This window comes from Nycticebus coucang, chromosome 10 (assembly GCF_027406575.1).
Source record: "Nycticebus coucang isolate mNycCou1 chromosome 10, mNycCou1.pri, whole genome shotgun sequence".
Taxonomy (NCBI): Eukaryota; Metazoa; Chordata; class Mammalia; order Primates; family Lorisidae; genus Nycticebus; species Nycticebus coucang.
Genome location: NC_069789.1, coordinates 66,156,485 through 66,182,335, shown reverse-complemented (window position 1 = coordinate 66,182,335; position 25,851 = coordinate 66,156,485). Strand labels below are relative to the sequence as shown.

At 34.5% G+C, this 25,851-nt stretch overlaps 1 protein-coding gene across 3 annotated transcripts in view; it reads right to left on the bottom strand.

The window, feature by feature from the left end:
* The window catches only part of KCNT2 (potassium sodium-activated channel subfamily T member 2), a 399,505-nt gene that overhangs the window by 41,583 nt on the left and 332,071 nt on the right, over positions 1–25,851 (bottom strand). For all 3 annotated transcript variants that reach the window (XM_053607648.1, XM_053607649.1, XM_053607650.1), the window contains 3 exons: positions 4,964–5,065; positions 2,017–2,100; positions 995–1,123 (listed from right to left, as the gene is read on the bottom strand). In XM_053607648.1, coding sequence (XP_053463623.1) covers positions 995–1,123; positions 2,017–2,100; positions 4,964–5,065 — 315 coding nt within the window. The remainder of the gene's footprint in view (positions 1–994; positions 1,124–2,016; positions 2,101–4,963; positions 5,066–25,851) is intronic.

The window sequence follows — 25,851 nt, the reverse complement described above, 5'->3', positions numbered from 1 at the left end:
AAACCAAAAATCTACTATGTTGTTCTTCTGTTTTTTATAAACCTTTTTTTTTTTTATGCATGGATCTGTTGATTTAATCACAAGTGGTTTAATGATAATATGAACCACTGAAATACATATGACTGCTCTGAACCTCATAGTTGCGGTGATTTTACATGAGACCAAAAAAAGAAATAGCTATCAAAAATTTCTTAAGACTTTATAATATAAAGGTGTTTGAAGAAGAAAATTTTTTAAGAATATAATCATAATTTATATTAAATAAGTTTATCGATATTGATAGGATAGTGCATTTATCCAAAATCTTCATTTCATAAAAACAAGTCTGACTTACAAAGTAATGCTTTGCTAAGCATGTAAAAACTACTTAGAACCACATGAAGTGACCAATTCAAAATCCAAATATGTTTTCACCTGCATGCAGTCATCAGGAATTATCCTGCCATGTTCATGGGTGCTAGTTTGGTGTTACATTTACTGTGCTCTCCTCTGGGGTAGTCTGGCACTACTCCCAGTGTTTTCTTTTGATTTTAAGTCATCTTCAATCTACAGATTGAGAAATACAAATTTCAATACCTACTGATTTCTCTGTTTTACCTCCTTTCAAATGCTAAACTATAAAGTTGGGGGATATATTAGAAATCTAAGTTATATGCCCTGAGGACTTTTCTTATGTGTTAGAACCCCAAGGTTATTTAAAATTAATTTGCTTCCTGACAATCTTCTAGACATGTATAATCCTTATTCTATAGAAGAGTACAACATCCATAAACTAAAATAGCCTCTTAGCCAATAAGATTTTGTGAAATTCTCATGTAGTTTTCTAAAATAAATTAGTTGAAAAGATTTTTGTTTCTGAAATTCAACACTATGTATTCAGAAAACATTCTTCTTCATTTTCTAAGATATTTTTTAGAAATAAGTTTCCAAGTTTATGAATGCTCATATTCAACAGATTAAACATCAAAACAGGAATGCTTCAATATTTCCAAACCTCTGATGTAGTAAGTTTCTGAGATTCAGTCCTATAGATTCCAATGGGAACATCTCCAGTAGAAGAACACAACTTCTGGTAAAGTCTGGCATACGTTCTGATCCATAAGTCATCCTCAGTGATTTTCATCTAGAATACATATGAATTATTTACATATTAGGCGTTAAAAAATTAAAAATCTGGTGGTTATTTTTTACTTCATAATGGGTGAATTTATTAATATTTTGAAATCTGAAAAGGAATATTTCACAAATGCTTACTCATGTACTAAATATATTTATTTTACTTCAACTTACCTCAACCAAACATAAAAAAATCTACTCAGTTTAGAGCAGTATGCTGTTATAATATTAGTTATAGGCCACAGAGCACTGGTAATTGAATTGGAGAAATAAATCACATGGAGATATTTTTGTAATAACTGGAATCTGCCACTGGTATTTAGTGGACACGGTCTGCCAATGCTATGAAATGTAAAATGAAAAAGACGTTACAGTGCAAAAATACTTCTTGAACCCTGTGCTCTATGAACATCCATATTGACAAAGATGTGTGGTAGAAAAAGCTTAGGGCTAAAGGACAGGAAACATGAGTTCTAGTGCCTCTTTGCTACTTGTAAATCTGAATGGCTTGCAAGTCACTTCATTTAATACAGTGGGACATAGTTACATTCATCTATCAAACAAACGGGTTGAACTGCATGATGATCATTTTCCCAGACAGTACAGTACCCTACATCTAAACCTGTCAGCCTCACATTGTCAGTTAGGAAAACAAATAAACAAACAAACAAAAAACTCAACTTGTTCTGAATTTTATATGGAATGGCTATCTATTATGATTGTTAATTAAAAATAATATATTTTCCCTGAAAGTTTTAAGGAATTTAAAAACTCTATGCAACTCTTTGGACATACATCAGATAAAATATTATAGGACATGGAAGAATCAGCCAAAATACATGGTAGATGAATTTCAAAACCTTCTGTCAGAACAATCTTCTGTTTTGGAGATTTACTTACAGAACAAAGAAACCCTGATCCTGGAGTAGTGTCCAGTCCCAATAGAAGTCTAGTGATGGAAATCATATAATCCTTCACAAATGACTACAATATAAACAAAATATGCATGTATTAGGTGTCTGAGATATATAGAATAGCTAGGAATGTGAATGGCTAAGCACTTCCCAAAGATTACTGCTCATAACACATCATTAAGCCTCCATAAAAAAATAATAAAGTCTATCTTATCCCTGTCCTAAATAAACACATCCAGTTAAGCTATTCATGAAGAAATATTAGAAATAATTGCTATCTTGATATGCTTACATTTTATATGTGCCATTAGGCATGATGCAAACATTTTTATTTTATTTATTTATTTTTTTTGAGACAGAGTCTCACTCTGTTGCCCTGGCTAGAGTGCCATGGCATCATCATAGCTTAAGGCAACCTCAAACTCCTGGGCTCAGACAATCTCCCTGCCTCAGCCTCTCAAGTAGCTGGGACTACAGGCACCTGCCACCACACTCCGCTAGTTTTTCTGTTTGCTATAGACTGGGTCTCAATTTTGTTCAGGCTGGTCTGGAACTCAGCTCAGACAATTCACTCGCCTTGGCCTCCCAAAGTGCTGGGATTATAGGCTTGAGCCACTGCATCTGGCCCCATTTGAAAAATTTGAAAACCAAAAAATTATAAACAAAATGTGAATATTTTAAAAACTGCAAAGATGTAAATCAATTTGCAATGAAAAGTTTCAATCTATATTTCAGGACTAAGCTATATGTTAGCAAAATTAATTTCTAAACTGTATTTATCATTTATTATTGCTTATATTCTCTTTCCACACCATTCCGTGCTAAAAGAGGGTGAAGTGGTTGTTGTTTTTAATTTGAAATCTTGCATTTCCCTTGGGTGATAGTACATCTCTTACATTGGAAAGTCTGAAAGGCAAGATAGTCTTTTGAGACACATAGACCATTATCTTAGTAAGAAATTAAAGAAAGTGTTCTTGAAAATCATTCCCAATACTTCAAAAACTGTTAACAATCTATCAAAAGTCCTAATGAAGAGAAATTACTCTCTAGATTTTACTAATCCTGCAGTTAAGTGCTTTCAAACAACAAGTTACAAAGTAGAGTTATGGGTTATGGACAGCAATTTTTTTTTTTATTTTTAGCCAGAATCTCACTATTTCACCCTGGGTAGCATGCCCTGGCATCACAGCTCACAGCAACCTCAAACTCCTGGGCTTAAGCCATTCTCTTGCCTCAGCCTCCCAAGTACCTGGGACTACAGGTGCCTGCCACAATGCCTGGCTATTTTTTGTTGCAGTTGTCATTGTTGTCTAGCTGGCCCAGGCCGAGTTCGAACCCACCAGCCTCTGTGTACATGGCTAGCGTCATAACCACTGTGCTACGGGCGTCAAGCCTGGACAGCACATTTTTAAATGAAACAGTGTGTCTTCCAATAAGATAGAAAATAATATAGCTGATTACAAGCAGAAAGATTATGTGTTGAACTGTAAGCTTCTTGTTTCAGTTATACGTACACACATGTAGGTACTGGATGGAAATGCTTGATGTAATGTTTAGTCTATTCCAAAGACTTTAAAAAATATAGTTCTAGTTTACTGTTTTAGCACAAGCTTCACCCAATTTCCCTTTTCTATTTAGAACATAAAATGTGAGGTAAAATGAAGAGGAAGAAAAATCTATCATTTTCCACTTTTACAAAATATCGTTTTCCTTCTATTTAACTTACATATTAGCCTTTTTTTTTTTACAAGATTATATTTAAACATAGACTAGAGTGATTAAAAAATGTCACTGGTGTATAATAAAGCCCAAGCATTTGGACCTATTGATATAAAATCATCAGTTTTACCAGTATTCTACAAACAAAATCTTTCTTCCAATCTAATCTCTTTAAGAGGTTAGAAGTATGTGTGTGTGGTCATGGTGTTTGCAGTGCAAGATCTGACTGCTGGAGTACCCAGATAATATGTGTGGAAATTTCGTGAAAATAGGAGTATTTATGTTCCTTTGTTGTGTTTGCTCAGGCATCCATCTGACATAAGCAGATGGTTCTTGACATTGCTTCAGGCACACTTGTGAGCAAAATTAGCCCAAAGTTCAGCAGAAAAGCTTTTACTATCTTTGGCTTAGTTTGTTCAGTTAAGCAAATATAGGACATAAATAAATAATACCCCCAAAATAGGCAAAACAAAATGCTTAAATACTTAATTGGAAATGAACATTATCAATTAATTTAAGGCCCTGTTAATATCTTTTTTTCCTTTAATGGGAATATTTACAGAGTGTATGATTACTGGAATCAGAGAATATGAAATATTACCAAAATATTACTCAGTTTTTGGCAGAGACAAAAAGTATTATAATATATGTGGGAAAGAACATCTCCATAAAACTCTTAGCTACAGTAAAATGAAAAGGTTAACTGAGCATTCCGGAAAAGATTAAACCGTTCTTAGTCGCTGTAAAATTACTTTCATAATTTTCTAAAGAAGACAATAATTGGTAGATGCTTAAATTGTCCTTGGTTGATCATTTCACCAACATCAATCTGATGTTTTATTTCAAATCTACAAAAAAACCTGTGTACTATGAGGAATGCTCTTTTTCTTTAACTTAGTAATTTTTTTCTTATCTCTTTTTTATTCCATAATATTCTTAATATAAAGTATATTAAAACATCACCATAAAAATTGTAGGAACTGACAAAAGAAAGCCTAAAAATTTCCATAGGTTACTTTTTAAAATAATGTTTTCTTACAAACAAAATTTTTCATAGAAGCATTTATGTCATTAATAACATGAAATAAAATAATTACTTACAGAGAGAATTTTAAGTTAACAGATCTATGATAAATACTAGATGTATTATTTCTTCAATAACATTCAAACATAAAGTAACCATTTTAGAGAGCTAAAAAGCAATATTAACATACCTGGTACAGTAGAGTGTCCAACATGCTGATGCTGAACACCCTCCCGGCAGCAAAAGGCAGTCGAAACATAAAGGCCAAATTAGAACCTCTCTCCCGTTCTTTCTGTTCAAAAATTTGAAGATAGAAAAGTCTATGAGGATTCTATATTTTATGCATTTCTGCCTAGGTAAATTTTGTTGACATATGTGAAATAAAGTATTCTCATTATGGGGTGAAGTGACGACAGGCACAGATAAAGACCCAGGGGAGCTAAGGACACTGGCAGATTTCAGCATGTACGGGGAGACAGGATATATCAAACATTGATAATCATTAGGAGGAATGATTTAGTATATGTAATTAAAACATGATCCCAATGCTTGCCTTTCTTCTCTCATTGTATAACCATCTAGTCTTTGGCTTTAAATATTCAATCTCACTCTTCAAAACCCATGTTAGTTTTCGCATCTTTCCCAAACTCCACTTACAAGTAGCAATCTGAATACTGCTCTGTAAACTTAACCTCTTGTTTCACCAAAACAAATTGACTATCATGCTGAATAATCTTCTAATAGTAACTAATCAGGGTCTACACTTACTAGCTAGTCGATCAGAGCATCTCTGATTCCTTTCCTTCCTAGTCCATCCCCCAAATTTCCAAAGTCTATCACTCATACAATTATCTTATAATTCTCTCTTCTGCATCCTACTGCTATAACACTTGCCAGGGCTTAAATCTACTAATTTTACAACTTCAAGTCTTTTTTACTCCAAATCATCCTACATGGTCCTGCCAATTAATCTTACTAGCAATTCTGGTAATGTCGTTTTCTGTTCATAAACTTAAGCTCAGTTTACCCTATGATCAGATTTCCCTAGACATACCTGGCGAACACAGAGCCAAGACTTTTATGAAAAAGCAACATTTTTTTATTCATGAAAATAGCTTGTCCTAAAAATGTTTTGGCAAACAAAGTTAAACCTATGACAAGCCCAGTGTATCAGTGTGCGGTCTTTGGTGGTGGTGGTTTCTTTCACTCAGATTATCCATGGTCAACAATTTTCTGATTGAGGAGATGTATTTCCCAAATCCAACCATTGCCCTCTAACTTTAATAAAGAATTAACATATATTTAAAATGTTTTCTTTTATTCTCCACTTATTATCCACCTACATGATACATCGCTTCAATAACATTGAAGCACACCTACTCTTCCAAACAAAAAAAGAAAAACACTCTTTGGTTCAGTAACATTGCCAATTCACACACTGTATTTTCAAATACTAAACAGTTTTATTTTTTATCTACTGTACTTACCCTGTAGGAAATTAACTCTCTTCCTAGTTCTGGACATCTGAATCCTATTTCTCAATATCATTTTAAATAGAAATGCTAATTAACATTAGTTATAATCACTTTAAAAAACTTAAAACACCCATGTATTCATTCATATATTAACTTAGTTACTAACAAAATAGGTGTTGACAACCTATGTTCTGTAGGGCACTATCCTCAGTGCTAGAAGATAGACTTCCCACAGAACTAATAAATTCTGACTAGTTAACAGAATTATTTTCTGTTAAATATGTGCCCTCAGCGAGTAAATATTTCTGCATACTTTCTTTGTCTGCAAGACCTCAGAAAAATGTGGGTGGTACCAACACAAAAATAGGCAAAAAACATTAGTGTGAGTAAATGTAATAACGATAGAGTGGTAAGATACTTGAGAAGGGCACCTAGTTTATTCTTTTGGTAGAAAAGCCAAAAGCTGAATTAGAAGTGACATCTAAATTGAGACATAAAAATGAGTAGAAATTAACCAGTAATTTTTGGAAGAGTGGGTAATTAATAGAAAGATATAAGCAGAAGACCCACCATGTTCTAGAACCTGGAAAAAAGTTTGAGAGAGTTGAAGAACTATGAACATTTCTGTTTGAATGATAGCATAAACAGAGAGTAAATGGGCTGGACGGAGTGGTCCTAAATGAGACTGGAGCAGTAATGATGTACCAGGATTTCAGAGGGAAAAGGGCGCTAATTAAGAATTATACTTAATAACAGTGGTATAAATTGAGAGCATTTCAGGAATAACAGGACCTACGGTCACCCTACTTTAAAACTATGTTAAGTATGTTGAATTACATTTTAAGGGCAATGGGGAAAAGATGAAGTACTTTTAAGAGGAGAAGTTTTATGGTTTGTTTTTACAGTATTCACCTTGATGACAATGTGGAAAATGGATCGTGAATGGGTAGGGGGCACGGGAAAACTGAGGAAGACAAATGAGTTGTTTGTGCAGCAGTCCGTGGAAAAGGTAAGGTAAATTTACCATGAAGGTAAATTCTACTGTGATACTTGCAAAAAAACTTATTATTTAAAACATATTTGGAAATTAAATTTTAGGAGGATATGACGATTGAAACTGGTAGTAGAGAGAAGATAACAATGATATCCAGGTCTCTGGCTAAATGGGCATTTGATTATAACAAATTGTCTATAAAATAGAATGTGTGGATCAACATCAGATCACAAGTTGAGATTTGGACTTGGTTTTTAATATCAGTGGAGAGGTCCACCTGTTAAAATATGTAGCCAACAAGCATACAACACGTGAAGGTTTGGAGCTTGGATTCTGGAAACACAAGGTTAAGTTAACCATTGCCACTGTCCAGTTGGATGACCTTATAAAAGTTATTTCAACTCCCTGATCCTGAGTTTTATCACCTGTGACACGGAAATCATATTCACATCTACACCCCACTGTGATTACAGCAAATACAGACATAAAATAAAACATCTAAAAATACTATATATAGTAACTCCTTAATATACTGTTTTCTATTATAATTAATTCTTTGAATATGCAAAATTATGTATCCCTTAAAGAGCTTTGTATAGCTCTTTCTCTCTCAATGCACTTGCCAAGTTTTTACAGGGCTAGTCTGATGTTATCATTTTACCTCAAATATTTTCTCTCCCCCAAAGCCTTTCTTTATCACCTTATTTTAAATAGGCCTTCCCTACCTACTCTTGAATATAACCTCACATTACTATCATAGGTCTTTTAAACTCTGTAATACCTCCTTTATATTTTAAATTTATTAATTATCTGCCTCAGCTAGATCATAAATTCAGGAGGGCAGATACCATTTTTTGCTTTCTATTACTTAAACAGTGCCTGACACAATGCCTGGCACACAGTCAATGAAATTTTATTAAACAACTGAATAAATATATTCTACTTACAGTAGATACATCAAAAGACAATTTATTGCATAGTTTAAAGCCTTATAACATTCATATGCAAAAATCAAGAAACAAACAATTGGAGGTTCACTCAATATCTCTCTCCTCACTAGTTCTTTAATGGTGTTTGAAGATGTAAATGACTGTAATTTTTATGTTATGCAGTGTCTTTTTACTACTGCACTTCTTTTGACTGTAATATTTTACAAGGTAAATAGATATTTCTATCATTACTTCTAGTACAAACATTAAAACATACATTTACTTTCTAGTAGAATTCTGCATTCAATTGCAATTTCTCTGCTGATTTTCTGCTTGCAAATACTTATATATAAAATAAGTAAAAGAAATCCAAGACATTTAAGTCATCATGGATTTCGGACACTTTAATATGTTTGGTCTTTCCTATTTTCCCCCCATTTGTTTTGCTATTATGAACATGTGCCTTTCCTGGAAGATAGAATTTGTTTCTGGCAGAAATTTTGTTTTCTTTAATCTGTATCCATCTAATACCATATGGAATGAAATGATAAAATTATTGGATTTAAAAGAACAGTGTGGGAGGTTAAAAAATCCAGAGTTTTATTGGTACAAATTAATAATTTCTGTGCCCTACTTTCTCAACCATAATTCTTTTACATTCCTTCATTCTTCCCTCTGGACCCAATCACAACGGAATTCCCGCATCTAGTGGCTTTTCTCAGCATTCATTCTACTTGATCTTTCTTACATTTACAAAGTCTATTCCCATAGTAGAGATCTGGCTTTCTTTTGCTATCACTCTAACTCAGCTTCCAGACTCCTCTTGAACTCCTCACTCATTTTCTCTCATATGTCTTCTTCTTCAACTCTCCCCTATAAACCTCAATGTAAAGTTCTTAATTATACTCACCTTCCTTGTAGGTCTCTTCTTTAAGTAATTTAACTTTCTTAAGGCTTTACATTAATACATTCATATGTATGACTTTTAAGTATATCTATATATATTTTTCATCCATTTTCTGAGCTACATTTACCTATTACCACTTTCTGATTACTTAAATGCTACAAGTTTAATATACTAAAAAAAAAAAAATAAATATATCTTATCTCATCTATCTCATCAAAGTCAGTTCTTTCCTGGAATTTTCTTTTTAATTTAATCAACATACTCACCCTGCTAATCCTAGACAAAAGCTTTATTATCTTATGTCTGAGTTATTCAAATAATGTACTAAGTCTTTTCCTTTTCTTTATAGTGTCCCTTTTTGAAATATATGCATACACACACACACACACACACATTGATGCTACATCAATTTGATGAAAGCACAAGTCTAATGATGCCACCTTCCCCATGATGTCACTTAAAAACTTCAAAGTCTGGCTCTTAAACTGCTTCCCATGATGATTTCTTGGTACTTACAAGCATAGACTATTGCTAAGTCAGATTGTCTGTCTGCCTAAATCAGAGGTTTCAACCTGTGGGTCGCGCCCCCTTTGGGGGTGGAAAAACACAAATTTCCAATGGTCTTAGGAATTAAGACACGGCTCCTCTATCCGTCTCCAGGAGGGTCCACCCACATGCAGATACCCCCACATATGAGTACCCGGCATGATGACATCATCTATATTAAAGGGTCACGGCATTAGGAAGGTTGAGAACCACTGGCCTAAATCCTAAAAATTCCTTCCTCATATTTTGGTTTTGCCCCATTGTGAATAACACTATCATCTTATATAATCCACTGTTTTCTAACACCGGCTCTCCACGTCCTCCTCCTTTCTAAAGTATGTATTATGCTACCCACCCTTAGAAAGGCTTTCATATCAACCCAGTGGTGTTGCCCTTCTGTTTTAGTGGATATTCTGCATTTATGAATTATTGTTCTTTTATTATTAACTTTCTTATGGTGAAAAGAAAAAGAGTTTATGACACTGAATTCAAGGCACACTGGCTTTAAAGTTATGTAAAAAAGAAAAATTTCAAGATTCCATCCTGATAAGAATTCATTACACAGTTACTTTCTTTTGGGGGTAATAAATAAAGAAAAAGTTGGATTAATTTTATACATGGAGCTTCATCTGTGCTGATTTTTAATATGGAAAAATAAGAAATATATAAATTAAGGGTTATGTTATTTTCTTTGTATCATTGGAACTGACTTAGGTTCCAATGATACAAAGAAAATTAACAAAAAGTTCCAGTTTTATAGAAATGTATAGTTTTCCTGAGTAATAGACTTAAAATGAAACATTACAAAACCATGTAGATAAAAACATTTGACAAAATTCACCATCCTTTCATGATCAAAACTTCTAAAGTATAGAGGTATGGACTGCCACACAATAAAAGAAAAGGTATGAAAAGCCCATAGCTGATATCATGCTCAATAGAGAAAAGGTAAAAGCTTTTCCTCTAAGATCTAGAACAAGGCAAAGATCCCCACTCCCAACACTTTAATTCAACACAACACTGAAAGTTCTAACCAGACCAACTAGACAGGAAAAGGAAATACACTTTTTTCTGAATAGGAAAGGAAGAAGTGAAATTTTCTGTCTGCTAATGACATGATATTACAGTATATAAAAGACACTAATGATTACACTAAATCTCTGTTAGAACTGATAAAAAAAATTCAGTGAAGTTGCAAGATATGAAATTAATATACCAAAGTTGGTAGTGTTTCATTAGACTAACAACAGACTATCCAAAGAAGAAATTAAAAAATCAATTTCATTCACAATAGCATTGAAAAAAATAAATACTTAGCAATAAATGTAATCAAGGAGGTGAAAGATCTTTATGTGGAAAAAAACAAAGCACTGATGAAGGAAATAATATATAACACAAGTAAAGGAAAGACATTCTGTATTCATGAATCGAAAGAAGTAATATTATTAGTATATCCATACTACCCAAAGTGATCTACAGTTTAAATATAATCCTTACCACAATTTTAATGTCATTTTTCACAGAATAAAGAAAAAAAAAAAAAAAAAGAACAATCCTAAAATTTGTATTGAACCAGAAGAGACCTCAAAGCAATCTTGAGAAAACAAACCTGGAGTCATCCCCCAACTTCAATATCTTTTATAAAGCTATGGTACTCCAAACAGCACAGAACAGTACTATCATGTAAACAGACACACTGACCAATGGACGGGAATGAAGGCTTGGAAATTTTTTTTTTTTTTTTCAATTTTGTAGGTTGTCTATTCACTCTGTTGATTATTTCCTTTGCTGTGCAGAAGCTTTTTAATTTAATTAAGCCCCACTTATTTATTTGCTATATTTGCCTCTGAGGTGTTAGTCATAAATATTTTTGGTAGGCTAATGTCTGAAAGAATTTTTCCTGCATTTTCTTCTAATTTTTTTACGGTTTCATGTCTTACAGTTAAGTCTTTAATCCATTTTGAATTTTTGTGTACAGAGAGGAGGATCCTGCTTTATTCTTCTGCATGTGGCTATGTAGTCTTCCAAACACCATTAATTGAGTTGACACCCTTTCATCAGTGTATGTAGTTGTTTGCCTTGTTAAGAATCAGTTGGTTGTAGGTAGATGATTTTGAAACCAGAATTTTGAGAAATAGCAGTGAGTGTCCTTTCTTGTACTTTTATAAACTGTAAAATAAACTGTATGTATTTACTTAAAAAAATTAATTAAAGGTTTGTTCTGTATCACTTAATGTTGCTCAAAAATAATAACTCATGAAATGTAATGACAATTCTAAAAATAATGAAAACAAGCTAAATCAATAACATCCATGATGAGGAAAAGCCTGAAAAACAAAACAATTTGTAAAATCAAGAAAGAGATGAAGAATTAGAACTACATAAATGTCTGCAGAAACATTTGGCAATCCTCATCCAGGGAAATTTTGAAATAGCAATGTTCAGCAAATAATCTTTACACAGAATTAGAAAAACAATTCCACTCTGTTAAACCAGAGTATCACTATAGAATGCATGTTATGAGAAGGCATGAAAAAAAAGTTTTGTCTTTTCATTGACCATAAAAACCATCATTCAAGAGATTATCTTTAGGTAAGGAAAGTAAGAATTGAGATGATTGTAAAAATAAGAAATTGAGATGATTAAGACTTTAAAATAAATTTAAAGATAATATTTAAATATCTGAATCCTTAGAAGATAAACAGGTTAAATAAATTTTTTCTAGAAGTTTTATGACGTGGAGGGTTGTCAATGTAAATTACATCATGAATTTGAAAGATTAACAGGACTGCAGAGGAATAACTTATTGCCAATTCTGAAATATTTTGTTGTTTAGATATTTCCTTGAAAAGCTTGTTCCCATAGCTTGTTCCTTCCTTAAAAGCTATGTTAAGCTTCTAAAATATAGCTGATATAAGTTATAATCACATGAGCACATAATATATCCTTCTCATAACTATCTAGTGTGGTGCAAGATTTCAATAATGGGCCTCACAGACAAAAATTATTTTCACAGTAAAGATTGAAATAATAATTAAAGATACCATTAGTTATTTTATTTGTTAAATATAAATGTTTATAAATTTAGTTTTGTTATTTTATAATAGTGTTAAAGGCCCAAGAATGAATTTTTTAAACACATAAATTTAAAAATAACATAGATATTTTACATGTGACAGGTACAGAAAAAACAAAAAGTGAAGTAATTGTCAAAGATGGCAGAGACCAAAGATATTTACAAAAAAGTTTAATAACTTGATATGTCAACATTCAACTAATTTTATACATTTTGGTTATGATAAATATATTACAGTTCTGAGTAAGCACATGAGGATTATAATTTTAGATTCCTATTATGTTACAACCTGAAGGGATTTGGAAGGTTTTTTAACTACAAAATAAAATAATAATTTTAAATCTTTTAAAAATATTTAGGCACTGAAAATAGTAAACTAATCATTTGAAACATTTTCTGAACCTATCACTAGTTAGTTCAAGCTAAATATAAGGACAGCACTTAGCACAGAAGATTTCAAGAACTTCTCTACAATTTATGATATGGAGAAAGATATTTAACTCAAACTCACAAATAAGCGTACATTTTCTCCATGTAATAAATCTTGTAATGTGTTGGCTTTAACGTGTTCAAAGGCCCCCATTTTCCTACTCGAGCTGTGATGTCAAGAGTTCCTATTTCTGTTTTCTGGTTCTTAAAGCAGAAGCTGATTAAGTGTACTGTCCTCTCTTTGACTCTGAATTCACAACTGAGTTGAACACTGAATATGAGTTAAACAGAACCAAATAATGAAGAAATACATATTAGTGCAGAGGGAGAAGTAATAAAAAAAAAGAAATTACTGCTTTAACAATCTTGCTTAATGTGATATTCATTTTAATATTCCAAATAGAAAATGTACACCAAGGCTCGGTGCCTGTAGCTCAGCGGCTAAGGCATCAGCCACATGCGCTGGGGCTGGCAGGTTTGAACCTAGCCCAGGCCTGCCAAACAACAATGACAGCTATAACAACAACAACAACATAAGAAATAGCCTAGCTTTGTGGCGGGCACCTGGAGTCCTAGCTACTTGGGAGGCTGAGGCAAGAGATTCGCTTAAGCCCAAGAGTTTGAAGTTGCTGTGAGCTGTGACGCCACAGCAGTCTACCTAGGGCGACATAGTGAGACTTTGTCTCTCTAAAAAAAAAAAAAAAAAGAAAGAAAGAAACCATACACTAAAAGTACCTTTGTCATTCTAGATGACACTTTTGTGTGTGTGTGTGTGCCACTTGCAGGCATTTTTGATCTTTTAGCTTACCAAGAAATGAAATAAATTCTGCAAACTCTGTCTCTGATTCATTTTCTCTCTTTACATGAATATATGTATGCACGTATATATGTAATTTTATAAAAAAACAAGTAATTGTTGGATTCCCTAAAGTTAGCCACTATAATTACCAATTTTTATAAAATAGTTAACTTTACAGAATTATAAAATTTTATTTTTTTGAATTATAAAATTGTAATGACTTTACTAACTTGTCAGTTATCTAAGTACACTGTTTTTCTGAATTTGATATTTCAATTTCAGTAGTTTTAGCAAATTGATACATACTTTCATCTTCACCATAGACACATATGGCCACTGTGTGGAACTGCTCCAGGAGGAGGTATTTATATTATAGTCTATGGCAATGTAATTCTTGGAATGTGCATTGTACGGTTTTAGAATGCGAAGATTTTTGAACCTGTTTGTTAAATCATAAAATTGTGACATTGTTAATAGCAAAATTTGCATACTAAAAATTTCCACATTTAAGGCTTGGCGCCTGTGGCTCAAGCAGCTAAGCCAGCCACATACACCTGAGCTGGTGGGTTTGAATCTAGCCCGGGCCTGCCAAACAACAATAATGGCTGCAACCAAAAAAAAAAAAAAAAAATAGCTGGGCTTTGTGGCAGGCACCTGTAGTCCCAGATCCTTGGGCGGCAGAGACAGGAGAATCGCTTTAGCCCAGGAGTTGGAGGTTGCTGTGGGCTGTGATGCCACAGCACTATACCCACGATGACAGCTTGAGGCTCTGTCTCAAAAAAAAAAAAAAAAATTTCCACATTTAAAAGAAATAGAAATTAACTAGTGTACTTTTAAATTCTTTTGGGACCAATATAGGAATAATATAAATATTTTCTTAGAAATGGGACTAGAATCTGTCCTAATAAATTCAACCTAGCAAGTAGGACTAAACTCCCACATAGTTATTCTAGAAGCTGGACTATTGATCCTTGCTCAAGTTGTCTGACAGACAAAAGAAAAAAAGAAAGAAAGAAGGAAAAGAAAAAATACAATGCGCTTTTGTTATTTTTAGATTATATTATCATCCATCAATTATAAATTCTAGTTTTCTCATTTAATTTTATAATACCTAGCATTTAGCAAAGTATTGGCTCATAGTAGGTGCTCAATAAATATTTATTCATTTGAATTCAAACTAAGAGTGTGTATAATTTTTACTTTTTGCTTTTACCTAATTACTATATTGAAAAAAAAATGATGTCTTTGCCCTATTTCTCTCTGCAGATATCTCCAATCACTGGTAGAATGTTTTATCATTTTGCTCAGAAGTAGTATATGATTTATAGATATAACTACTTGCATTTTGACACCAATTCTCTGGCATCAACTGTACTACAACTGAGTTCAATACTGCCACAAATGGTATAGTCTGCCTGGGGGGAGGGTCTCACTCCCAGAAAACTGCCTGCAATTCAAATCATCAGCCATAAATCCTAGGCAGTCTCAAAAGTAATGAACTCTTCTCCAGACAGCTATGATTTGGGGCTGCCCGTAACCTCTTCAAGTTCAATAATTTGCTAAAAGGACTCACAGAGTGTATGAAAGCACTATACATATGAATTCCATGTTGTTATAAAAATTACAAATGAACAGCAGATGAAAAGTTACATAGGGAAAGTCTGGAAGGGTCTCCCAAGCCCAAGAGATTCTATGACTGTGAAGTTGAAGTACACCATCCTACCAGTATTTCAGTATGTTCCCAACCAGAAAGCTTTCCATCCTTCATTTTTCAAAGTTTTTATTGATATTTCATAACATCAGTATGATTAACTAAATTATTAGCCATGTGACTAAACTCCATCCCCAGCCCTTTGCCCCTCCCTCCATAAAAAGTTTAACCTTCTAATCACATGGTTTCTTTTTCCTGGGGATCACTTCAGCTATCTAGGAGCCCCTCTAACAGTCACCTTGTTAGCCTAAAATCTGGTATGGTTGAATGGTATTAATAACTCTCCTCTCACAAAAGAAATTAAAAGGGTTTTTGAAGCTCAGAGCCACAAACCAGGGACAAAGACCAAATTTATTTTTCATTATACCACACTAGTCATCTGACATTTTTATTACTTTGCTTCATACATCAGTGTGTAATTATCGTATGATTGTAAAGTGTAATTATGGCCATCGTTGGGGAATAGTGATAGTTCAAAAGCAATTTTGGAGAAAGAAGTTTTGGAGCAAATTGTGCACACTCATAAGCATGGAAAAAAAGATTTTTGAAAGGCTTTTGCGTGAAATACATCAAACCAAAAGAAATGAAATAATCCTCTAGGGGGAAATGAGACAAAAATATCTTTTTCTATTCTTGTTTTCCTATTTCCAGTTTCTTTATTTCCCCTCATCCTCTCCAGCTCCACGATGCTCTTATACTGTGTTTCTAATGCTTGTTACACCTACTTTGGTGGGAGGAGTGACCCTCAATCATTAGAAGTAAAGTTGAGAAAAGAGCAGTAGTAATGGGAATTTCAAAGACATGGATAATATTTTTAAAAAGCAAAAAAACTGGACAATTTAAGGGTCCAAATGAGAAAGAAAATGCAAATTGGTGATGTCACCGAGATGGTGGCTAAAGTGCTCATATCCCTTCGCAACTACAAAAATTCTGCATTCATCCACAGTCAGAAGTCCCTGCGAAAGACTCAGGATTCAAGTAGGAGTTTGTAAAATCTTGGTGGACTGAAACTTAAGTAAGGCATTTCAAGAGTGAAGACAGACATCTAGATGGCTGATCTGCACTGCCAAACTTGCTTCTGTCTTCAAGCCTGGAAGCGGCCCCACCCCAAACCATCTGCCAAGGCTTTCGGAAAAGACTGTGCACACTAGTTCCTTGCTGGAAAGGCTCATCTGTCTCTGACATAGGTCCTGGCAGTGAACACAAAAGTTGCACAATGGTTCTGCTCCAATCTTCCCCAGCTAAGTTTCCGGCTCAGAGCTGCTTGCACAGGACCCAGAGGGAGGGTTGTCTGTATCTCACAATCCAGGAGTCTGAGCCTCAGTGATGGTCTTGCCAGCATTTCTACACTGCCCCATCACACTCCTTGGGTCCTTCCCAGGACCATCTGGGTTAGAAAGCCACATCAACCTTGGATCCCTCATGAGAGCTGTGGCAAAGCTGGACATAAGAGTGTCGTCAGTGCTGAGATTGCTGGAGTGGTCACAGATACAGGGAATAGAATAAAGTTAGCTTAGAATCCCTTGAAGGACCTCTGAAAGACAGGCACAAACAAAGCTAGACTGTGAAAACTAAATAAATACCTAATCTCTGAATATACACACATTATCAAACTCCCACAAATATAATAACATTCAGAATAATGTTGCTAAATAATCCTATAGTCATCTTCAAAGTACTCCCCTTGGGAAGCTACGCCCCCAAATCAGCACCTTGTCCATCCTGCAAAGCAGTTTTGGAACTCTTTTTCTGGAATGGCCATCAGAGCTGTTGTCATATTACTCTTGATGTACTGAATGTCGCCAAAATGTCTTCCTTTCAATATTTCCTTTATCTGTGGGTAAAGATAAAAGTTGTTGGGGGCCATATCAGGTGAATAGAAAGGGTGCTCCAATGCTGTTATTTGTTTACTGTGCGAGCTGGTGCATTGTCTTATTGCAAAGGACATGAGTTATTGGTGAAAAGTTCAGGTTGTTTTCATTTAACATTTTCTTTTTCTTTCTTTATTTCTGTTTTCTTTTTTTTTTTTTTAGAGACAGAGTTTCACTTTGTCGCCCTCGATACAGTGCTGTGACATCACAGCTCACAGCAACCTCCAGCTCTTGGGCTTAGGCGATTCTCTTGCCTCAGCCTCCCAAATAGCTGGGACCTCAAGCGCCTGCAACAACGCCCAGCTATCATTTAACATGTTCATACAGCCTTTTCAGCACTTCCAATTAGTAAACTTGGTTAAGTGTATGTCCAGTTGATATAAATTCATAATGAATATAGCTCTCTGATATCAGAAAAGATTAGCAACATTGTTTCGAGTCTTGATTTGGACTGACCAAGATTTTTTTGGGTCATGGAGAATTAGCTGAGTTCCATTGTGCACTCTGATGCTTTGTTTCAGGATGGTACACTCATGTTTCATCACCAGTGGTAACATAGTCCAAATGTTATTTTGCCTCTCCAAAAGGTCTTGGAAAACTTTGACTCTCCTTTGTTTTTGTTCTTCAGTGAGCTTTTCCAGGACCACTTTTTGTACACACATTTCACATGCTAAGATTTTCAGTTAAAATTTTCCTAACCATTTCTGTTGATGTTTACTTGGTCTGCTATGCTTCTCACAGTAAGTAATGATTGTGATGACAATTCAACAATTTTTTGATTAGTTTTTGTTAGTTCTGCTGTCTACTGGATGCCTTGACCTCTATCATATTCTCTCTAAATGTTTCAAAAAAAAAAAAAAACACTTAATCCATTTGTACATTGCCATTTTCTTCGTGATTTTAACCTCATAAATTTAGACTAACATGTCCCTGATTTAACTTCCATTCTTGCCCAGTTTAACAAGAAATTTATTAATCTAATTCAAGCTCCAGCATTCTCGTGATGGCACACAAAAACACACAACAATAATTTATTCCACTCAGCAAAAACACTGCCACACTTTGACACGAACACAGTTGTGAGACACTGATGTACCAAGGTTATAAAACCTTACCAAGCTGTTTGTTCAGTGCTACCAATATCAGCTCAGGGTGGCAAGTTCATGTACTTAATTGTCAGACATTGTAAGTGATGGAAATGCATGATCTCTAAAGCACAGAATTCAAACTAGCTGATTGAAGAAAGCTAAATAAAACATGGAGAATCAATTCAGAAATTTATCAGAGACTTTAACAGAGATATTGAAATAATAAAAAAAAATCAAATGGAAATCCTGGAACAGAAAAATACAATGCAATTGGTAGGGACTATTAACAGCAGAATTGACCAAAGAGAAGAAAGAATCAGTGAGTACTAAAACAAAGCATTTGAAAATACACAATCACAGCAGTAAAAAGAAAAAAATAATGAAAAGGTATGATTAATCTTATAAGATCTATGCTAAAATGAAAAGATAAATAATTAATGAAAGGAATGATCAATATTCTAAGATCTATGCTAAAAATAGTAAATATGCAGATTATTAGATTTAAAGAGTAATTGAGAAAGTAAAAATGGGTAGAAAGCTTATTCAAAGACATAATAACAAAAACTTTGTGGCCCAAGAGAAAGATACAAATATATAAGTACAGAAAGAGCAAAGGTCACTAGTAAGTTTCAACCCCAATACCCTTATATACAATCAAACTAATAAACACCAAAGACAAAGTGGAGATCCTAAAAGCAGCAAGACAGAGGAAGCAAATAATATGTAAGGGAGATCCAATATGCCCGGCAGCAGACTTCTCAGCAGAAATACAGGTGAAGAAGGATGGGGACAATGCATTTAAAGTGCTGCGAGAAATAAAGTGTCAACAGAGGACACCCTACTCAGCAAAATTATTGCTGAGAAACAAAGGAGACTTTAAGAATTTCCCAGACAGAAAAACAAAACAAAAAAAAAAGCTGAGGGAATTTATCCCTACCAGCCCTGCCCTACAGGAAATGCTAAAGGGAGTCCTTCAACCCTAAAGAAAAGGACACTCATGTAATTATTATACTAATATTATAATTGTGGTGGTCAAACCACTTATACGTTTTGTAAGATGACGAAAAGCCAACAATCAAAGATAATAAACACAACAAACTGTTAAGAGGTAGGCAATACAAAAATGTAAATTGTGACATCTAAAATTAAACGTGTAAGAGAAGAGAGTTAATGTGTATAGCTTTTTTGTTTATTTTCTTTTTTGAATAAATAGTTTTATATTTAAAACTCTTATTTTTTATTTTACTTTATTTTTTTCTTTGCAGTTTTGGCAGGGGCCATGTTTGAACCCACGACTCCTGGTAAACGGGGCTGGCGCCACTCCACAGGTGCCACTCATATTTAAAACTTTTAAATTATATTCAAAAAGCTTTATAATAATTTTATTTAAATAGTTAAATAATATTTAAATAGTTTTAATATTTAGTGTTTAAATATTTATACATAGTATTTAGATAGTTTTATAGTATTAAAACATTTTAAATACAAGCCTCATGACAACTATAATGTAAAAACCTATAACAAATACAATAAAAATGAAAAGCAACAAATTAAAACTTACTGTCATTAAAGAAAAATCACTTAACCACAAAGGAAGACAGTAAGAAAAGGAAAGAGGAGTTTTATACAAGTTAAAACAAGTAACAAAATAGCAGCAATAAGGCCTTATCTATCAACAACACTGAATGCAATTGGACTAAATTTTATAATTAAAAAGATGTAGAGTAGATAAATGGATTTATCCACTATCCACTAAAAATGAGACCCAACTATATGCTGCCTACAAACACTTGTAGACAGCAAATGTGGGGCTGGAAAGAAATATTTCATGCCACTTAATTTTTTTTTTAAAGCAGCAGCTATACTTATATAAAATAGACGTTCTTAACAACTTTTGCAAAAAGAGACGAAGAACATTATGATATAATAATATAAAGGGGTCAATTCAGCAAGAATTTATAACAACAGTGAAAATATATGCACCCTAAACTAGAATACCCAGATTCATATAGCAAATATTATTAGATATAAAGAGAGAGAGACTGCAATACAATGGTAGTGGCAGAATTCAATACCCTATTTTTGGCAAGGGACAGATCATTCATGCAGAAAATTAGCAAAGAAACAAAGTAAACTAGAGAAAATGGACCTAACAGACATTTTTATAACATTTCATCAAACCTCCAGAATGTACATTCATCTCATCGGTATATGGGAAATTCCCAAGGACAAGCCACAGGTAACACTGAACAAACTGGAAAAACAGTCAAAACAGTATCATATCAAGTATCTTTTCTGACCACAATGGAATAAAAGTAGATATCAAGAGGAACTTTGGGAACTGTACAAATACATGGAAATCAAACAATATGTTCCTGAATGGCAAACTCAAAAATGAAGAAATTAAGAAATTTAAAAAAAAAGTTCTTTAAACAAATTCAAATGAAAACATAATATACTAGGACCAATATAGACAGAAAAAGTGGTATTAAAGAGGGAAGTTTATGGCAATGAATGTCTATATCAAAAAGAAAAAACAGACTTAAAAGAAACAACCTAATGATGCATCTCAAGGAACTAGAAAAGCAAGAGCAAACTAAACTCAAAATTCATAGAGGGAAAGAAATAATTAAGATCACAGCATAAATAAATAACACTGAAACTTAAAAAATGCTAAAGATCAACAAAATGAAAATTGGATGTTTTAAAAAGACAACATTGACAAACCTATAGCTAGATTAACTAAAAATGAAAGAAAGAAAAATCAAACAAAAAGAGTCAGTGATGAAAACAGAAACATTTCAACACACACCACAGAAGTATGAGGAATCATTAGAGAAAATTATCAACAACGGCATGCCAACAAATTGTAAAACCTAGAAGAAAAGTATAAATTCCTGGATACACACAGCCTATGAAGAAAGAACCATGAAGAAATAGAAAACCTGAATAGACCAACAGTGATGGTATAATCAAAGGAGCCTTTCATCAAAGAAAAGGTTAAGACTTGTTGAATTCACTACTGAATTCTACCAAACATATAACAAACTAATAACAATTCTACCCAAAATATTTCAAAAACTTGAAATTGAAGTAATACTTCCAAACTCATTCAACCATGCCAGCATTACCCTGTTACCAAAACAGAGTTTAGACAGGAAAACAACAAAAGAACTATAGGACAATATTCCTGATAAACACAGATGCTAAGATTCTCAATAAATGACTAACAAACCAAATTCAATAACACACTGAAAAGATCATTTGCCATTATCAAGTAGTATTCAGTTAGGAATGCAAAGATGCTTCAACACGTGTGTATCAAACATGATAAATCATGTCAAGAGAATCAAGGACAAAACAATGTATTATTACAAAAGATGCGAAAAAAGCATTCCATAAAACTCAACACCCTTTCTTGATAAAAACTCTCAACAAATTGAAACATACCTCAATAGGATAAAAAGACTTATATGATAGAAAGGACCATAGCTACCATTTTATGGAATCAGGAAACTGAAAGCCTTTTCACTGAGATATGGAACAAGAAAAAGATGCCCTCTTTCACCACTTTTTATTGATCATAACACTGGAAGTTCTAGCCAGAAAAATCTGGCAAGAGAAAGCAATGAAGGGCATCCAAATTGGAAAGAAGGAAGTCAGATTATCCTTGTTTGCCAGAAATATGATCTTACAGTTAAAAGAACCTAAAACTTGAGTTCAGAGACAGATAAAACAGAAAACAATGGACAAACTCAAGACAGCATTTAGAAAAAAAATAATTAAGGAAATAGCAAGAAATACATACATTCCTAGAGGGTTCTTCACAAGCATTCTTCACATCATGTTATAAATCAATGATCCTTTTATGGGTTTCAGTTTTTTCTTTTTTACTAGTTTTTTTTTTTTTTATTGTTGTTTGTTTTGTTTGTTTGTTTTTTGAAGTTTTTGGCCAGTGCTGGGTTTGAACCCGCCACCTCTGGCATATGGGGCCAGTGCCCTACTCCTTTAAGCCACAGTTGCCGCCCTTCAGTTTTTTCTTAAAGGAAGGTATTGTGGTAATGAGATTCAGAACATATTACTCCAATTATATCACCTTGGCATTTGTGAAAACAGTGGAAGCAGGACCTTCTCACTCCTCTGCTGAAACAGTCCATAAGCACTAACTGACCTTTCCCTGAACATAGATCATGATTCTCATTCCAAAGGGGTTTTCCCTATACCCAGAGGAAGAGAATATCCTCATCTCTGAAGACACACAGACACCAAGAGGAATCTGAGAACAGGCCTTGTAAGTACCTCCCATTAGACCACACTCCCTTTACTCAAGTCTGCTCTTTATCACACTTAAGCATAAAAATACTCAGTTTTCCTATTTCTTTCAGTATTTTTACTCAGTTTTCCTATTTCTTTTTCTATTATGCTTTTCCCTTGTTAGTCTGAAGATCTCAGTCATGAATCTTGCAATGAGTGAGAAATATTCTCTCCCTTACAGTGGAAACTCTGCAGCAAGTTGTTATTTCCAGAGAACCTTTACAGAGCATTAATTCTGAACCCCATGGGGATTATATATGTTAAAATGCAATGTCTAAAGAAAACACCAAAGCATAATTATCACACAAGTAAAGCAATAGGGGCCAACACAGTCTTATATTCCACACCTCATAAATCCTATTACTTTTTAAGTTTAATGAGAACTACTAAGTAGAAGAAAAAGTTTATTAAGCAGTCAAGCTGGCGTTTGTTCCTAATTTAAAATCTTTTTATTTATTTATTTATTTATTTTTTTGTAGAGACAGAGTTTCACTTTATCGCCCTCGGTAGAGTGCTGTGGCGTCACACAGCTCACAGCAACCTCCAACTCCTGGGCTGAGGCGATTCTCCTGCCTCAGCCTCCCGAGTAGCTGGGACTACAGGCGCCCGCCACAACGCCCGGCTATTTTTTTGTTGCAGTTTGGCCGGGGCTGGGTTTGAACCCGCCACCCTTGGTATATGGGGCGGGCGCCCTGCTCACTGAGCCACAGGCGCCACCCCTGTTCCTAATTTAAAATCTTAACTGTGATTTTAAAGACGAAGGCCCTCTCCCAGAAAGGTGTGGGCACATCTTGTAGATGAAGTAAAATGATATTCATAATTATGTTTAGAAGAATAAAAAGGGGGAAAGGAAGGGGAGGGAGGGGCAGGTGGGTGGAGGGAGAGTGATTGGTAGGATCACACCTGCGGTGCATCTTACAAGGATGTATGTGAAACTTAGTAAATGTAGAATGTAACTGTCTTAACACAATAACTAAGAAAATGCCAGGAAGGCTATGTTAACCAGCGTGATGAAAATGTGTCAAATGGTCTAAAAAACCAGTGTATGGTGCCCCATGATCACATTAATGTACACAGCTATGATTTAATAATAAAAAAGAATAAAAATCCACATATATCCTAGCCAACAGTAATGATAGATGATGGTATTGAAAATATATTTAAATCTTTGGCGTGATGCATTTTGGGTTGCAACAAAACATGGGGGAAATTTCCAGAGGGAAACCGGGACCAAGTTGGGGGGTTGGTCGGCGCAGGGACTGAGGTAACTTAGGTTTAGGATTGGCTGGCTCTATCCCGGACTGGCCCTACCTGGAGGCTGTCAGAACAAAGGAGTGCATGTTGTATTGTCTGGCTCTAGTTGGAACTGACCCCGCCCAGAGGCTGAGACTGGGGAGGGTGGGCCTTCACTGGTTATGGCTGGGGCACAAAGGCTAACTTTCACCCAAGGGTGGCTGCTGAGAATCTCTCAGCCCCTAGTGAAAGACCGACTCTGCCCACCCCTTCCTCACCCTGCTAACTAGCCTTTTTGTCCTGTCTCCCATTGCCCTTTACATCTCTGGGTGGGAGTTAGTTAACATTGTAGTGTTGCAGTCAAAACCCTCTCTTTCCAGCAATTAAAGAGTTACTACAAAGTTTGTTAAAAACTATTTTTTCTGGCTGCAAAAAAAAAACCTGTGGTTGCTATGTTACAAGTAGTCTTGAGATAAGGTGCTGGCATTCCGCAGAAGACCCAGGGTCAATTACTCAGTTAGAACTAGAGAAAAAAAATGGTCTTTTTAAACTGTAGCCCCTTTTCCCCACTCCTCCACCCCACTGAGGGTTAGGATTCGCAGCTGTGCCCTTCAATAGGGCTGCAACAACAAAGTACTATCAACAGGGTGATTTAAGCAACAGAAATTTATTGGCTTGTAGTATGAAATCCAGGTGTTGTAAGGACTGGTCCCTGTGGAGGACTCTAAGTGAAGGATTTGTTATAAGCCTTTCTCCTTAAATTATAGAAGACTGTCTTCTTGGTTTCTATTCACGTTGTCTTCCCTCTACGTGTGATCGTCTCTGTATCCAAATTTACCTTTTTTATAAAGATGTCAGTGAGCCCTGAATTAGGGCCCACTCTATAGTCCTCCTTTGAAGTTGATCCTCTGTAAAGACCCCATTTTCAAATAAGAACACATGTTGAGGTATTGTGGGTTAGGACTCCAGCACACTTTTTTCTTCGGAGGAGGCGGCAGTGAGGGAATGTATAATTCAACCCATAAATACAGAAAACTAAGAAGTTTCTATGTCATAAAACTAATAATTTTAATGGATAAAATGGGTAAGAGTGGATCAAACAATTTTCTGTGCCTTCATCTGCCAGGGGCGTCCAGCTTGCGGCCTGTGGGGGCTGCATGCTGATTTTGTAAGGACATTTTTGCTTATCTGTGGTGTTGGATGTCACTAAAAGCACACACAGACCTTTTGTTTGGCTAATCAGCTTTTATTAGTTTCTGTATGTTTAATGTGTGGCCCTTGACAACTCTTATTCTTATAAAGTTCAGCAGAGAAAAAGAAAGGTTGCACACCCCTGAAAACCACTGATTTAAATTCTACCTTTAATTCTAGCCTCTTTATTTATGAATGACGTGGAAATGTACTAGAGATTTTCCTTTAGGAAACCTGTAATTGTAAATATTTTCTCTGTCACTTCAGTAGGGATGCAAATCTTTGAAAACCTAAATAAACTCCTACAGAGTCTTTCATTCCAGGAACGTCTTTCTTGCTGGCCTTGGAGCTATCCTTTTGAAATGTGAACATCAAGGAGGGTAGTGACATGTATCTCTGTCTCTTTGAGAGTTTAGCATAGATATCTGGCTCTAAATTGCACTTCTTGTTTAATAAAAAGGTATGAAAACTTTTGTTTTTTCCCTTTGGATAAAGAGATGGATGTAACTGACTGA